Source organism: Ammospiza caudacuta, chromosome 6 (assembly GCF_027887145.1).
Source record: "Ammospiza caudacuta isolate bAmmCau1 chromosome 6, bAmmCau1.pri, whole genome shotgun sequence".
In the NCBI taxonomy this organism is placed as follows: Eukaryota; Metazoa; Chordata; class Aves; order Passeriformes; family Passerellidae; genus Ammospiza; species Ammospiza caudacuta.
Window position 1 is genome coordinate 51,996,068 of NC_080598.1, and position 17,723 is coordinate 52,013,790.

Genomic DNA, 17,723 nt, shown 5'->3' on the forward strand with positions numbered 1-17,723 from the left:
AATATCTCCTACTCTAAAGAAACACATATTTTTGTGATCTATACGTCCCATATGCTGTCAGCCAAAGTCACCATTTGTCCTGTGAAGCAGTTGAAGATAAAATAATCGGTAGCTTTTGACACTTTTTTTAGTTTGAAAGTGCTATTTTTCAGAATAAAGATGACACTTAAAAAGAGAGGGCAAACAAGGTTTTCGCTAGAGTTACTGTAATGCACTGACTTTTCTAACAATAAAGTTTTGAACTAATCTATAAAGAGTGTGACTTTTGTATAATATTCTGAAAGTTTATGCAGGCTACTCCAGGCAGATGTTTCAAGGACAACTCTTACAATCCGTTCGCTTTGCTTTGCGCAGGGCACGAATGCTCAGTGAGCCCGACGGGGGCAGCCCAAGCCACGCACGGTGCTGCCTTTGAACGAGCCCCTTCCGAGCCCAGAGCGCCGGGCCGGCTCTCCGAGACTCCGCGGTGCCGAGCCGAGCCGAGCCGAGCCGAGCCGAGCCGAGCCGAGCCGAGCCGAGCCGAGCCGCTCCCGTCCCGTCCGCTCCCGTCCCGCCCGGCCCCGCGCACGCGCCGCCCCGCGGCCGTTGGCGCTTTGTTTTCAAACCTCGGCCGGCGCCGCTGCCGGCGCCACCGCGACTACACTCCCCAGCGTGCCCCGCGGCCCCGCCTCCCTCTGCGCACGCGCGGCCGGGCGAGCGTGCGCGCCGTGCGGGGGTGTTCGCAGCGCTGCGTCAGGCCCCCCCCGCCCCGGGACGTTGCTGTGGTAGCGTCCGGGCGCCATGTTAGAAGGCCGGAGGGGAAGAGGCGAGTGAAGCGGCAGCGGCGGCCGGGCCCGGCACAGCCGCTCCCTCCGCTCCCGGGGCCTGGCCCCGGCCCGTGCCATGGTCGCGGCTCCCGCCGCTCCGCGGGACGAGTGACCGGTCCTCAGGCGGCAGCGGTGGGTGAGGAGGGAGAAGAGGAGGAAGAAGGGGACGACGCGGCGGCGGTGGTGGCGGCGGCGGCGGAGGAGGAGGAGGAGGGGCCGGAGAGACGATGCCGTTGTAAGTCCGGGAGCTCGCGGGGCGCGCTCGGGGCTCGCGTTGTGCCGGCCCGAGCCCGGCGCTCCCCACATGCCCGGGCCCTTCCTGCCGGGGCTCGGGCCCTTCCCCCGCGCGGTCCCCTCGGCCCGGGCGCTTCCGCTGCCGCAGTGTGCGGCCCTGGCGCTGCTGCCCGCGCCGCCGGAGCTCCACGCTTTCTCGCCCCCCATCGTGCGAGCCCCGGAGTGATAGCGACACGGCTTTTGCCTTGTTGTCGCCGCTTTTGCGATCTCGCAGCGGCAACGTACGGGGCGGGGGGAACGCGTGCGGCGGCCTCCGCTCGCCGCTGCTGGCTCAGGGCGCACGGAGGGGCGAGACCCGCGTGTTTGTCCCTCGCTCGCCCCGGCCGCTAAGGGTGAAGCGCTTTCCCCCAGCCCCGTGAGGTCTCTCCCGCTGTGACCACGCGGGCAGTTTATCCCCGTTCCGGGCAGGAGACCCTGGGCCGCTGGTTCCGGGGGGCTCCCCGAGCCCGGCGTGCTGCCCTTGGAACCCCCCGCTCCCGGCGGCTCCGGGCAGCGCCCCCGGCCGGTGGACGGGCCCGCGCGTCCCTCCCGCCGCCGGCGGCAGCCGCGGCGCCTGTGCGCTGCCCGGGCCGTGCCGTGACCCTGCTGGCAGTCGGGAATAACCAAGTGTGACCTTATTCAGCCCAGTTTGTTCGCTGATTTTTTCTTTTACCTCTGGCTTTTTTTTTTTTCGCTTCCTTTTTTTTTTTTTTTTTTTCCCGTCCCTCATCGCTGACGTTTTTACAAATTCTGATTGAGACGACAAAACTTAAAGCTCCTCAGTTCTGAAGTTCACAATCTTAGTATTTTATTACGCGATAGAGATCGAGGGAAACAGTGATGTGTAGGTTATCAAGTGACATTTCAGAATAAGGCATGTTTATGTATTTTGCTCGGTTGGTCTGTTTATTTGGTTTTTTGTTTGTGTGGTGGGGTTTTTTTTTCGTTGAAGGAGAAATTTAAAGAGTTTGTGATTCCACACTCTTTCTCTCTCTGTTACAATTTGGGCTTATTCACTGTGGTTAAAAATATATCAACTTTTAAGTGGCGAATAGCCAGGGTTGTCTGTTGTGCTTGTTAATTCAGTCTGAAGTACTGCAAAGTTAGTCATGGGGTGGATGACATGATAGAAACTTATCTGAGAGGGTTTATGGCAGGGAAGGAACCAGTGGGTGAATGCAGGAAGGAACATGGTTATGCTGAGTAGGTTCTAATGGTTGTATAACGAAGCGCCAATGTCTTTATAGGTGAGTTTTGCACATGTTAATTATGGCAATGAAAAGTTACCAGAAGTCAGCTTTTGAAGTTGGTTAGGCTTTTCAGCCTCAGGAAAATGGGAGGGTATTTATTCCACTTGCTTTCATTCTTAGCTTATTGTGTTGTGACTACATAAATTCCAAAGGCTTAGTAACAACATATAAAAGTTTGGGCTACTTTTATGTGTTGTAATAACAGCCATCTTCAATTTTGAAAATTTTGGAATGATTTGATAATTTCTCTTGATGTAGGTGTCTACGATACTTTAACTAGACACACTTAAATAACAGTACATTGTTACAGTGGCACCAAGTTATTTCTATTTTCAGTGTAAACATTATTTGGCAACTTAACTAGTACAGGAGATTTATTGTAGTTAGCAAAAATGGGCCTTTTTCAGTTTATGCATTTGTTCTGTCATTTGTATGTTTGACATTGTTGACTTGGTGTCATCCAGTCAAGACTTTAAAGTATTATAATGCCACTAAGTAGAAATGCTGGTAATGCTAATTCTTGAGTTTGTGAAGTGAAGCCTCTGACTTTAGAGAAGAGAAAGAGGCAGCTTGGGAAGATTTTTCCTCTGTAATTCTTTCCAGACAGTTGATTCTGTCTTCTGGACGATAATCTTGTTGAGTGAAAGTAGAATAACCCTATGTTACTGCCAAACTTTCATGGTGACAAAATGTTCTTTTTTCTTTTTTTTTTTTTTTTTTGCCTGACTTTTCAATATGTTGTTCAAACTGCGTTTTCAGCCCTGGTGTTTACAGTTGACAGGCCTTGTCAAATCTTATTTCTTATACAACCAGAGGTTGTCATTCTTGACTTGGAGTTCCGGGTTCTCCAGAGTTCAGCAATGTTCATATTGCACTTATTAACAAAAGTAGAAAACCAATCAAATTCTCCCTGTACGTGGTATATCAATAGTAAGACTGCTGATGCTGATATCTGGCATTTACAGAAGCCTTCAATATTTTTTTAAATATTAAAATTTATTTTAGAAACTTTAATGACTTTTTGTTAGAATTCTCATGTGGGGAGCACTAGGAGCTGTATAAGGAAAAAGTCTTTACAGAAAAGCTGATTAGAAACAAGGATGACCATTTCCCCTGTCATAAAGATAGATTTGAGTGCATGGTTAGGTATGGAATGGTCCTGTGCATTATCTGAAACATAAGATACCAGGGAAGGATGAATTCACTAAGCTGTTCATGTGTTTTGGTTGGATCTGGGGCTTATACAGAAAGGCTTCTGACTCAGTGAAGGTGGAGCTGTGTTTATGAGAGTGATGATATGCTCTTTTCATGTAACCTGGGGCCTTCTAACCCTCCAAATAGAGACAACATGAATCTGTTTCTTGGTAAGGAGCTGAATGTCTGTGTGTGCTGAATTCATGGCAAAACACTTTGGATATGTTTTATTTTATTCTGTTACAAGAAGTGGAAAAGTGCTTTGAGGCATATACATGAACATTTTAAAAGTGCCATAAGATCTATAATTTTTAAGTATTATTAGTATTGCTAACTTCTATATTAGAGTTTTGGATTGTCATTAAGAGTTATTGTTTCCAGTGGACAGTCAAGCTGATTCTCACTTTTGAAGTAAGACTTCTCATTTTCTCTTTCACTGGACTTCGCTGTAGACATAGGCAAAGTCATTGTTTTCTTCACTTTTCATTAGAGACTGTCAGTTTACATGCTGGAAATACAGCATTGTATTTAAAATGCCTTGTGCTGACTGGGAATGGATAAGTAGTGTTTCTGGGCAGAGGGAGTTGAGAATTTTATAGGCTGTTAGTAAAGGAATTAAATTATTCTTAACTTTGGAGAGCAGTGGACTGACTTTAGAGGAATAGTTGTTATAACATAAAGTGATAGCTTTCTTAACTGAGAAGCAATAATACAAAAATGTGTGCTGAGGATTAGATGCAAGGATATATGGTTTTGCAGTAGCTTTCAGTCTTCCAGTATCACTCTAAAAAAGGACTGAGATTATACCTGTTAGTGTAAAGGTACTGCACAGAACTGGGAAGCCCAGTTATTTTGGGCTGAGCAGATTTTACCACTGAGACAAATTAATCTCTTAACAGTGAAATGCTTTGTGAGATTCCTAGTTCTTAGTTTATAGTCCCTGTTATCTTTTGATTCAGCCTTACTGAATTTCTTAAATTGCTCTTGAGTTTTTTGTCTCCCATATAGCCATAAGAATAGTTTTTGGTTCAGCTGCTGCCTGTGCAGTTCATTAGCCCTTTCTTTTCTTTAAACTTGAGAAACTTCTCCTTCAGCTGTGTTAGTGAGATGGGTTGTGGATTGGATTTTTGTTTGCTCATGCTGCCGTTCTTGTTCTTCTGTGTGAACAGAAGAGCCAGAGAGCTCAGGAGAGTGTCCAGGGTTAGCAGAATGTCTGTGAATGAGCTTCTGCCATAGGTGAGCCTCTTCTGTACCCCTGTTACCTGCAATTGCTCCAGTGCCTGTGTTCAAGCCAGTGTTTGTTTTGAGCACCTCATACTGACAGTTGAGGACATAATTCATGGCCTGAATGGTCCAGTAATATTCTGCTAGATATTGAAACTTTTATTTGGGGGGACAGCTGTATTGTCTTAACCATTTGAAACACATATTCCCAGTAACTGATTTGCACAGACTTTATTGGTGTTTCCTGCCTAGATTTTTGAAACTTCGTGTTGGAGTGATGATGTAAGCATTAAGTTGGAATCTTCACTCTGAATTGCCAGTCACTCATTGCTGAAGGAAATTTAAAATGAAGCAAAACTCCTCAGTAGAGTTTGTCTGAATCTGGACACAGTGGAGCTTGAGCTCCATGATTTAGCTCCAGCTGGTTAACCAGATGGTGTGATGACCAGTATTGTTCCAGGAATCTGACTTGGGTGTCTTCATCAGCAAATAAAAAGGAGTACATTTTGCTGAGCTAATCAGTGGAGGCAAATAGAGAAGTGAAGATAATAATTGAGAATCCTTAAGTTGTGTACTTTGTCTTAGTATCTGGATGAGTTTGAAACTTGGGGGGATTTAAATTGTTATGATTTTTTCAGTATTAGGCTATGTATTTTTAATATTTCAGTTGTTTGTAGTGTCTTTTATTTTTGTGATGTTTCCCAAATTTCAGGAGCATAATATTTAGATAGTGTGGTGCTGACAGCAACTGTGTTTTGTTTTTGATAAATGTAAAATCTCAACAGAAATAACACTAAAAATAGTACTATTAGAAGGGATGTGGAATACAGGGAGAGAAGAAGAACAAGTGTTTAGAAAGACAGGTTTTCTAGTTGGAGTAGAAGTTGGTTTAAATACAGAGCACATCTGAAAAAGTTCAAGACAGGATTGCTGATTTTTTTGAGGATGGAGAAAGGTTCTAGTGTTCTAAAAGCAAACAATAGTACAGAACTTGGAATTATTATCAAAGTCTTGGTTATATATGGGACAGTGTTATGTAGGTATAGCTGTATTTGTGCTGTGTTCAGTTTAAATGGATGTGTTCAGGCTATCACCTGATCTTCAAAAGATGCACTGTAAATCCTCCTCTGCCTTAGAACAACATTTAGTCACTTCCATATAAAGGAGTTTAGAGGTGTTTGCTCTGGAAACTGTAAAGCTTCTTACAAGCTTTATTCGGGTTTTTTTCTTCCACTTCTGCATTCTGTTTAAAATGGGTTTTAGCAGTGACCATATATCTAAGGTGTATTCTTTTAGTTTGGTAGTCACTGGTAACAATATAAAAAGATACTGCCTACCAAAACTTGAAGTTCTGAGGAAAAAGTTTGGCTGCACTGCCTTCAGCTTAACACAGACTAGATTGTGTCTGTATTCTTATATGGGGAAGAAAGACATGTATGTTTCTTGCTGATTAAATTAATATTTGAATCTGAAATACTGAATCATAACGCTGTAGAATAAATCCACTGTAGCTGTTGCCCAGCTTGCACATGGTAAATTGTTAGTATAAGTTCTTCAAAAATTAAACCAGAGCTGCAACAATAGCATGTTAAATTTAACTCTATATAATTTTCTGTGACTTTATTTTGTATTTGTGTGATTGACAGATAGCTCATGGTCATCTCAGAATGATAGGATGATCTTCATGTTTATGTGTGGTTGACAAGAAACAAACCCAAAAGCCCCAAACTGTATCTTAATTTTCTTTATGATCTTAAAAAGAAATGCTTAGCTTTTTTTTTTTTTTTTTTGTTTGGTTGGTTTGTTTATTTTGTTATTTTGGTTTGGTTTTCCTTTTTTATTAAAAACCAAACAACAAACACAAAAACCCAAAACAAAAAATCCCACAACTCAACAAGCCCTAGACATGCTTTCAGTTGTGTCAGACCCAGGTGATCTGCCAAATCTGCTGTTGTCAAGAGTGAGTAGCTGAGATGGAACTTCAGTTGTTGTTTAATACTCTGCATGTTGTTAATGTGTAACTTCAGTGAGAAGCAGAAGTGATTTACCATCAAGGTATTGACTTCCCAGCAAGGCTAATCCCTAATCTGTTTGGGTAGCAGGTCAGCACTGATACTTCCCTGACTTTTCACCTTTCTCTTTGAATAAAATTGGGAGCTTGAGTGACACGTCTTCTCTGGATGTGTCACAAGTAAAAAGTGGAATGTCCATAAGCCCATGTGTGACTAAGGGAAGATATTGGAGTGTGAGTATGATCTCCATGGAAGGTAGGAGGCAGGGAGAGGATATACCTTTACTTGTTTGTTTATATGAACTTTCATGCTGCCTTTTAAGTGAATACATGGACAGAATAAGTTACTTTATTCTGTCCTTCATTAAGTTTAACAAACTTTCTTGCCATACTATTTTTTCTTGAATTTTCCAAAGGAATTTTTTTCATATTCTTTGTTGTGCGACAGAAACCTTAAACTAGAGGTGTAAACAGCAGAGCTTCAATTTAAATGTTTTTATCTGGAAATTACCTATGTTTTCTTCAATGTTAATATATGTTAACTGTCTTCTGCAGCTGTAAGGTCTTGAAGGCGTCTGTGCTGAGAATTGTTACACACTAACCCAGTGCAAGGGTACTTACTAACTCCTCAGTGCTCAAAAATACCTGGAACGCTTGTGTTGGGGAGGTCCGATGCTGTTGATAGCATCGTTATTCCATTATTATAAAAGTAAATGTAAGAACCGTAGCTGGCTTTATGTAGCAGTTCCCAGAGGTGTTTATCTGGTGATCGATGTCACTGGCTGTTTGAAGCTGTCGTTTTAGTGAGCAGTGTCAGGGCGGGTCGCGCCCTGTGGCCATGCTCTGGCGGGCCTGTGGGGGCTGCGGGAACGCTGCAGTGAGGTGTTCGGGAGGCAGAGCTGCACATGGCACTGCCAGGGCTGCGTGTACACCACACGAGGGAGAGAGCTGATGTTTGGCTGGGGGTTATGCACTGTATTTTATGGACAATGTAAAGGATTATGTTTAGTTGTTAGCTCTTGAATTTATGAATCATAGCCCTTACGAGTAGGGGCAATATAGAGGCCTCTGTCAGCATTTGTGGCTTCAGAAATTAGCTCAGCAGAATCTGGTTTTGAGTGACATTGTGTCTTTTTTGAAATCTAGTAACAGGATCTCTCAGGCTGTGTTTTGCCAGCCCTTTCAGTGAAGTCTAATCTGCTGAATTGGATTCAGTTTCTTACTATGAATGGGTGAAAATTAGACCATTAGGAAATTTTTACATAAAGCTGAATTATTGATTGTTTTATATTACTGCTTTAAAAAATCTGCAAAAGTAAACTGAAAAATCTTAAATTAAAAAGCATATATTTTTTTATTTCAAAATAACAGTTGGCAGTAGGAGAGAAAATGTAGTTCAAACAACTTGCTTTGTAGTATAAGTTAAATTATTCAAAGGATGTTTATACATTGACACTTTTTGTTTTCTGGCTGCTTTTTTTAGAGGCAGTTAAGTGGCTGAAGCTACTACTTGTGTTGACATTCCTAAAGTTTTTTGGTGTTTTTTTTTTTTTTTTTAAGAGAAGAAAGTTTTAAAAGGAGCAAAAAGTTTTAGGGGCTTCCTTTGTCCTTAATTTGAATTACTGTTTTATGTAATTCATCTGAACAGATTTTTTTAAAGAAAAATGTTTTCATTGACACCCAAAGTCCTAGGATGTATATGATTTATTCAACTCCTACCAGATTTTTTATCAGCTAAAGGATAAAAGTAGAAAATAATTTGACACATTGCCCTAGTCTCCACGATTACTTGATGGTTAATTTTTTTAAATGTGCACTTTTTAATGTTTTTCTTGATGTGCTTTTTTTTTTTTTTTTTTTTTTTTGCTGATGAGCAAAGGGACAGATGTGCTTAAGCTTGCATTGTGACTAAATTCTTGATTGCAAACAAATTATAGTACTTGAAATTGTTATTAAATGGATTCAACTTCTGGAAAACTATATCATGTTTTGTGTATTCTCGCCAATTTTTAATTTAGGGGTTTTTTTAATAGCCTTTATGGAAATGAGGAATGAAATCTTGAGATGACTGTGACAAATAATGAAGTAAAATTGAAGTACTGATTTAGTTCTTCCACATGTAATAGGTAGCTAGCCTTGTGAAAATATTTCTCATTTTGTATGATAGAAATAGGATATAATAGGTGTTAACATGCAGGGCTGGCACTGGAGCAGTATAACCAAGGAATGTTATGCCTGCCAAGAGTGGGTCTTTCACTTTTGCTGTCAGCTTGACTTTTTGACATAGGAGTTCTCTTTACTTTAGGCTTTATGAAAGTGAAGGAGCCCAAACAGGTTTTGCCCTAGTAGAATGAAAAAAAAAAAAAATATGGGGGGGAAAAAAATGAATGCATATTAAAAGAAGGTGAAAGGTAATTCTATTGGTGTCCTTAGCAGGACAGACTGAACAGAGTGATTTGGGCTGAAAATGCTCACACTAAGCTTAACTTTTTTTTCTTCTTAGTATGTATCTCTTGTCTACTCTGATTAGAAAAAATAAATTTCTTTGGTTTTGTTTCTGTCAGTAACTTTATCCAATTGCCTTTATTAGTCCCGTTACAACCCAGGGATCACAAACACAGCAACTACAGAAGCATTATGGCATTACCTCACCCATCAGTTTAGCTGCCCCCAAGGAGTTTGACTGCATGCTTACCCAGAAATTAATCGAAACCCTAAAACCTTATGGCGTGTTTGAAGAGGAAGAGGAGCTGCAGCGCAGGTGAGTGAACACTGTTTGGCGTCCTGTCATGAGGTTCATGTGTGACTGCTGAACACCAAGTGTGTGTGTGTTCTTTCAAATGCTTTCTTAAACGCCTAGTGGAATTGTAAGCTCAATTTTTCTCAATTGTTTTGCGGAGAAAAGAAGAAACCTCACAACTTTATAAAAGTTGTAAAGCTCGGTATGTTTATTGCAGCGCTGGACACAAGCGGAGAATGCTCTCCTTAAAAGGCATGCCTACCTCTGAGAACCTCAGGTCTCCTTTTATCCCCTCCCAAATACATATGCATACAGTTTCACAATAGGTTCATACACATTCCTTTTTATGGGTTTCGTGTGACTTTTACCACTAGTTCCTTTTTATCACAAAGAATTCCAAGGTCAGGCTGACTTGCCCTTAGAGCAGTCCCTGTCTCTATCATCTTCTGTCTCCCCCCTTTATCTCTGTCCTTCGCTGAAGTAACTTCACTGAGCTTAGGCCTTGCAGTCTGGCTAAATAACTACGGTTTCTAACCACAGACTCAGCTCAAAAATGTACATTTCACCTAAATTAAAATGGATTTCTATCCTAGAAGATTTTCACTTTGCTTCACAATTAAGAGTAATACCTCAAAACACAGAGAGGAATTACAATGGCCTTAAAATTTAGGAGGCTGGTTTGCATTTTTTTCCCCTTCATCATTACTTCATTGTAATGGACTTCATACTTTTTTTTCCTTATTAAGCTTTTTGAGGATTTCCCCCCCCTCTCAGTACTGCTTGTCACTGTTCTTTTAGATGCATGAGTTATACAAATTACCATTTTATTTTGCAAATGAGTTGAATTCATGTGTGTATGCCTTGCATGCTTTCATTTTTTTGGAGCTTAAATCTCTTGAATGTTTCTAAGGGTTGAAAAATAGTGGGAATGTTGTGGGAGTAACTCTTTCAGTATATATGTATATATAGCAAGATCTCTAATTAGAACTGTAATGTTACTCAAGTTGACTTACCGTGTTATGATGATAACATTATAATGATATAAAATTCTACTAGTTTTGTCTAAGTTTGTAACCTGTCATTCTGCTGTTTTATTAATAGGATTCTAATTTTGGGAAAATTAAATAACTTGGTAAAGGAATGGATCCGAGAAATCAGTGAAAGCAAGGTATGGGTGTGCTTTACATGAGGCTGCCAATATTGTGTTTTGAAGAGTGCTGTAGGGAGATTACTCTAAAGCACGTTCTTGTACTAAATGGAATGAACCTCAGATTTGGGGAATCAAAAGAGATACCAACCTTGTGTAGTTTCTTTTGTTTACAAGCAGCATTGCCTCTTCATAGTAGTAGAACCTTGTCAAAGAAAGGAACTGATAGATGTAACTTGTCTTTTTCTCAAAATTCCTGCATATAGTACTGTACTAATCACAGGCTTAGAGTATTTGCTTTTGTGAAACAGTGCTTAATCTTAAAATGAACTTACTGCATCTTTGTTGTCTGTGGTCTTTTTCTTTAACGTTGTTCCTGTAATGTTACTTTTGTACACTGATAATGCTGATACAGTTTTTGCCAGGTTATAGCAATCAGTGTTCTCACACATATTGACTGGTTATAGATTTGTGTGATTGTAGTGTTTTTTTTTTTTTTTTAAGAGGAAACAAACACCTGATTTTTTTAAGCTATTTTGCTTTATGTGTATTTGGGATTGTATGTTTTCTGTACACTTTCCTTATGCAATGAGAATTTATATATGAACAAGATTATGAGCAGGGACAGTCCTGCTGTGTGTGTCTTGGTCCTTGAAAGCAAAATAGTGAGAATATCATGACCCATGTAAGATTGAAGGCTGCTTAAGTTAATATCATGTACATTGAAAATAGAAGTATGGCTTTATTTTGTCTTCTGATGTGTGAACAAACATTCATGTAGGATTTCAGGTTGTAGCATTGCATCCTGTTATGAAAGGATAGCCCATTTGCCCACAGTACTGTGGATTCAACAGTTTTTTAAAGACTAGAAATTTTAGTAGATGTACCTAAACAATTTAAGCATAAAATAAATGCCTTTCCTAACCCCAAATTTTTATTCAAATGCTGTGGTACAGGTGTCTCTGAAAGTAATGTAATAAACACTGATAGAGTAGGGTGTGTTTTGAGTTGCTCTAAATTGGAATCCATCATCTATTTCTGTGTCTGTCTAAAATGCCTGAGTGGTAAGCAAAATGTTTGATCTCTGTAACATCATAAAGCTGTTGCACCTGAAGTGTAGAATTGGTGCAACAATTACCAGGTTGGAGGTGGAAATGTGTAATGTAGTTGAGATGTTATAAATGATCCAAGTGGCAAAAGTATCTCAGTCTTTTCTGTGAATACTGAGATTATTTCAGTAGTTCAGCAGCATAATTTTTGTGCAATATTTTCCTTCTTGTTTGAAAATAAATGGCTTGTGTTGTTTTAAGTTGTTAAGGTAAAATAACCTTTTTTTTGCTCCATTTAGAATCTTCCACAATCGGTGATAGAAAACGTTGGAGGAAAAATTTTTACATTTGGATCGTATAGATTAGGGGTTCATACAAAAGGTAATTTCCCTTTTGTGATAAAAATCCATGTCTTTGAGCTAATGACTGATCATGCTGTATTTTGAGGTGGTGTTAGATTTGTTAATTTTTTTGGTTAACCATCTCTAGTCTTCATTCTAAAGAAAAGAATTATATTCCTATATTATGTTTTCAGCATGAATTGAGAAACAAAGTTGAAAATTATTTAAAGACAGAGGAAGTTGTATACTTATAATTTCATGTTTTGTTCTTAGAAAATTGCACATGTTCCACAATTGAAGCAAGAGTGTATGTATGTGTTCTGTATGTTTAATGGCCATGAATTATTTTTCATTTGGTTTGACTTAGTATTTCAAAAAACCACCATTCCACATGATGAAACTAAATTTTACTGCTTAATTATTAATAAAAATATATCTATTGCTGGCATTCTATGCATGTGAAGTATTGACTAATGCACTTCTGCTAATTAACAATTTCAGGTGCTGATATTGATGCCCTGTGTGTTGCACCAAGACATGTCGAAAGAAGTGATTTTTTCACATCGTTTTATGAAAAGTTAAAACAGCAAGAAGAAGTGAAAGATCTGAGGGTATGTGAAACACCTGGTACAGCTTGCTGACCTGAGGATTAGGAGAATTCTGTACTGAAAGATGTTGCATTAAATTAGTAAATATAACTTTACTTTTAAGACTTCAAGATTTTTTCTTAACTTGCAGCAAAGCCTATCATAAGAGTTGAAATAAATAGAGGTTCTTCTGAATTTTCTCTGGTCTCACTTAGTAGATACACTTAAAAAATTGAATGTAATGTTCTTTTAGCATGTATGTTAGTATGGCAAAATTTCTGCTTATTCTCTAGAAGCAGACAGACACAAATATAAATGTTAGTTTGACAGGGTTCACAGCAAAGCTTGTTTAGTTTTAATGAAGATTTTATGCTGCTTTTTTATAACTTCATGCTTACATAAACAGTAATGGTGGTTAATATTAACTAAACTTTTTATATTGGCTGTCAACTGTGCATTTGAAAAGGGAAGCTATATTTTTAGTGTGTTTTGTTACTAAATGCTTGTGCATGATTTTTAGCTTCTAAAGATGAAGATTTCCCTTATAGTAGTGGAAGACCATACTAATGCAGTATTTTGTTTCGGTTATACCTCAGTGACACCTCTCTGAGTCAGCTGGTGGGAGCTTTAGTCTTGATATTGGCTCAGAGCAAATTTTCTCTGCTCCAGTTTTTTATTTTTTAGATGAAGATAGCTGCTGGCAAGTCTTTGGTTTAGTCCTGCTTTCATAAAATAAATGCATCTGATTCTGCAGCATTTTTCTAATCTATGCACCCTGTAGTTGGTAACTACCAGGGTAACGCAAACATCTAGTGGTAACACTATATGCACTGAAACAACTGTTTTCAACACCTTATTTGAACACATTCAGTAATCTTTAAATTGACATTCTGTATTTGAGAGGATTCAGATTTTCAGGTTTCCATTCACCTTTACTGTAAACTCTTAACTCCAGGTAATGTAGTTGATTTTGCAGCGAGGTATGTATGGTATCCAGTGTAGCACTGTAGTGATGCAAATAACCTTTATGTCAGGGTGTCATAATACTTTTAGATCATTCCAGCTAGTATTCGAAGTTTGTACATGTCCACCTTTAGAGGAGCATAAACTTTCTTAGTGGTTGCTGTAGTGAGTATGAGATGTTTTATATTTGATTTTTGCTTAGGGTCGATCCATCCTACCAACCAGTATTGTTAAGATAACCTAACTAAGGTTTGAGCACAGACAGTAGTGTTGTCTCTAAGAACTGAAATACTTTTGGAAGTTTATCCTCCAACAGTTCAGAGTATTTCTTATTTAGAGGTAGGCAGTGTTCATTGCTTTTACTAAAATCATGTGCTGCAGATCTGCATTTAGTTCAGATGCTCAGTTCAAGAAAATGGTACTTGTAGCTGATTCCAGAAGAGATGTGAAGTTGCATCGTGATATTCTTCATCAAAACACATTTTCAAAATGTGCTTGACCATTGGAGACTGGTACTGCTTTAGGTGATGTCAGGTTGCCTAGTTATACAGTCCTCTCCTCATTTCTTTACCAACTGTAGAAGCAGAAATAATAGGCCTTTTAGAGCAAGAATTCCCCATAGCTTGGTCTTGGAATACTTAAGAGATATTTGTGGAGAGTAAAAGATCATGTCTTCTGCGTAGGGAGAAAAGGGTTGAACCTTGAGGTAACACCATCAGAACTGGTTGGTACAAGTTTGGATCATTATTATCTAGACAGCTGCAGCACATAGTAGGTAGTGCTTACTGCATAAGTTCTCAGTGGTGGAGAAAGACATTGCTGACAAAAATCAACCTGAAAGAAGAAAAGCATTGGTATAAATAACATTTCATTATGATTGTCTAGACCTGGTAGCTATTGTTTATAAATGTTCTCTATACTGAAAATAAAATGCACCTTTTTTTTTTTTTTTCCCAGGCTGTTGAAGAAGCTTTTGTCCCAGTTATTAAACTTTGTTTTGATGGAATAGAGGTAAAGATCCTCTTTTAATTTGTCTTGGTAGAACGTGGTTAAAACAAAGTTTTTAAGATCTTATTAAGTCATTATTCAGTAATATGAATGCTATTAAAGTGACTTTCCTATGTTCATGCCTAAGATTTTGTCAACAGTCCTCAGTTGTGTAATTTCAAGTGGAGATTTAAGACTGAAATAAGTTTTTCTTGATGGACTTAAAGCTGTGTGCAGAATATCTCCCTGTTCTTTTTTTCTTTTTGGCTCTGCTACCCACTTGTACTGATTAGTTTACTGACCTGTATAGGCATTATTTAGGCTTAACATGTAATAAATTTATATTTCTAAATAATATAGCTTCAGAATTTTTTTTCAATGCTAATGATTAACTGTCCAAACATGGAAGATTTGCTTCATTATCCTACATTATAGAAAGTTGTTGTCTTTAAGTAGTTATCAAAAGTTTGCTGCTGAAGGTATTCCTTTTGTCCTGATCTCTTGACATATCTGTAAACACGTGACCTGAACAATGGTTTTGGTGGCTGCAGCCTGATGGATCAACTGTCTTGGAGTACTGAACTTGCTGATTTGATTTTTACTAAGGAAACAGGCATGGTGATTTCAAAAGATACTCTGTTTATTCTTGTTAGACTGTTACACAGTCAAACTGTTATCTCTTGGTGACAAGACAAAAACATACAACCTGTTTATACACACAGTTAATGAGACTTGTAGTTGGATGATCTCAACCAGTAACTGGTGGGTACAAGAAGGTTAGTTTACAGAGGGGAAAGAATTACCATGCTAATCTTCTGGCAAATGATATGGTGTAGTATTGTACACAAGATTGGCAATTTCTTCTCTCCCAGTCTGGGAATTTGTATCTGTTAGCCATTTTATACTGTCCATATGCAGTTGGGTATGAAGGAACATTTTTCTGGATAATCTGTTTGCTGTTTACATAGCTTAGGTATTCATTCTAGATGCTGAAACTTGCCATAGCTGTCCTCTGGTCAGTTTGGTTTTTGTACATTGGGGTTTTTTCCCTCTAGACATTCAAGCTGGATTTGTCTCTCCTTTTTAAAAAAAGAAATTTGAAGTACAAGACCAAATAGGGGAAAAAGAAAAGGACTCTTTCCTCTAAAAGAAGTAATATCTTGTTCCAATTTAGTAATTTATGATGGGCTTTGATGGGCTTGGGTTTATTACTGAGACTTAACTCATGTTGCTGACAGTGCATTAGAGTACTTTTTCTTACAGCATAAGTACACTCTTTGTACATACCAGTGTTGTTGGGCAAGTTTCTGATAGTTGTGGTTGTGCCCAGCTATGTCAGTATCAAGAGATTTTAATTTCATTTTCCTTTTGCTAACCCAGGCAAAACATGCCAGAGAGTATAACTGAAGAAAAGGACTTTAGTTTTGTGGTGATCCTGTTATTAAAACTTCAAAAAAAATTCTGAAAATAAGTTTTTACATGCCAATTTTATGTTCTTGTTTAAAATAAATTTTAATTTTTTTTCCTGTAGAGTACTTTGTATTTGATTGCCAGTACCTGTCCCCCAGTTACATAAGACACACTGTTAATTTCTTTATTTGAAAATAAATGTCAATGAGCTTTGAATCTAGAGGTGCTAGACCTTCTAGAGATCAGAGCAGAATTTCAAGCTGAAGTTAATTTTGAACTTGTTTTACACTGAGAAGTAGTACTTTTGACTCAAGTAGGAACTTCTGTGTGCAATACAGGTTGTTGATAAGATCAGCTATTAAGGACTTCTAAATACAAAATGCACTGAATAGTTTGGAAATACTTTCCTGCAGAGAAGGGCTTCATAGTTTAAAATGGATGGATGCAAAGTTTTAAGTACCTGCAAAAAGTCTTTAAGGTGTCTTCAGTTTCACTTTATCTGAAATAACTTTAATGTAACTAAACCAGTTTAGTTCTTGATGCAGTAGTACTCAGTGTTTCATTGCCTTGTAGGTCAAGTGATAGCACTTTGGTTAAAAACCTCATTTGGTGAAGTGCCTTTGTTGCCTTGAAGACAGTCTGCTGATAGGCACTTGATATTCTCATCAACTGATGGAAAGGCAAAGTGACTTCTGCACTTTGCAGTGTCCTTGTGTGCAGGGCAATGTAAAATAACTCAGTGCTGAATAGTGTTTTAGATGTTCTTGGCCTAGAAAAACTTATGTTTAAGTATTGCAGAAGTAATAGCAAAAAATTGCATGTAATTTCAAAATGTATCTGCTTGCTAAGCATTTTGCTGAATTTTCAAAACTTTTCTGTAATCAGGTATGTAGACTCTTCATAGATACTGGTCTTATATAATGAGTCACATAGTTACACATGTGCTTTACAGGGGATGGGAAAGGTATCCTACTCTTTCTTATTACCATGGTAATTTTCATGGACTCATAGAATATGTTGGGTTGGAAGGAACCCGTCAGGATCATTGAAGTCCAACTCCTGGCCCTATGTAGGACATCCCAAGAGTCACCCCCTGAGCCTGAGAGGGTTTTCCAAATGCTTCTTGAACTCTGTCAGGCTTGGGGCTGTGATCACTGACCTGGGGAGCCTGTTTGAGCTCCCAGCCACCCTCTGGGTGAAAAAGCTTTCCCTGATATGTAATCTAAGCCTCCTCTGACTCAGCATTATGCTGTTTCCTTGAGTCCTGTAACTGGTTACGAGAGTGAAGAGATCTGTACCTGCCCCCTTGTCATGTTCAACATCCTCATGAGGGGATGCAATGAGGACTCTCCTCAGTCTTCTCTGGAATTCTTCTCTAGAATATTTGAGAATATTTCAGCTAAAACCAGGATTTATGTTTTCATGGCGTGTTCTGATGTTGGTGGGATTTTGTATTCTGGACCTAGGAGTGATGCTTGTTCTCAGGTGATTTTATTTACACTGGCAGTCAGCATAGTTTTTGTGTGTGTGCTGGTTATATATTAATCTAAATAGGTATTTTATCCTCTTGGAAAAGGAGTTGTAAGATAGATTAAGCATCTGAAAGTGTTTAAGTGTCTGTGAAGGATGTTAGTTTGTATTTTTTAAAGTGATTCTTTGTACTAGCAAGACTACTATTAGTAGACTTGATGAAAATTACTTAGAAAACTGTTCTTTCTTCTCTAGGATTCTCTAATGTCTT

General features: G+C 39.0%; 1 protein-coding gene across 7 annotated transcripts in view; it reads left to right on the forward strand.

Moving 5' to 3' along the window:
* The first annotated feature begins 797 nt into the window (after positions 1 to 797).
* The window catches only part of PAPOLA (poly(A) polymerase alpha), a 43,685-nt gene continuing 26,759 nt past the window's right edge, over positions 798 to 17,723 (forward strand). For 3 of the 7 annotated variants that reach the window (XM_058807586.1, XM_058807587.1, XM_058807590.1), the window contains exons 1-6: positions 804 to 1,041; positions 9,349 to 9,519; positions 10,600 to 10,666; positions 11,994 to 12,075; positions 12,537 to 12,646; positions 14,543 to 14,596. In XM_058807586.1, the coding sequence (XP_058663569.1) occupies positions 1,034 to 1,041; positions 9,349 to 9,519; positions 10,600 to 10,666; positions 11,994 to 12,075; positions 12,537 to 12,646; positions 14,543 to 14,596 (492 nt within the window). In that variant the 5' untranslated portion in view covers positions 804 to 1,033. Of the gene's footprint in view, positions 1,042 to 8,820; positions 9,520 to 10,599; positions 10,667 to 11,993; positions 12,076 to 12,536; positions 12,647 to 14,542; positions 14,597 to 17,723 lie in introns of those variants that run through there. The other 4 variants (XM_058807588.1, XM_058807585.1, XR_009274851.1 and 1 more) reach the window with 4 other exon arrangements.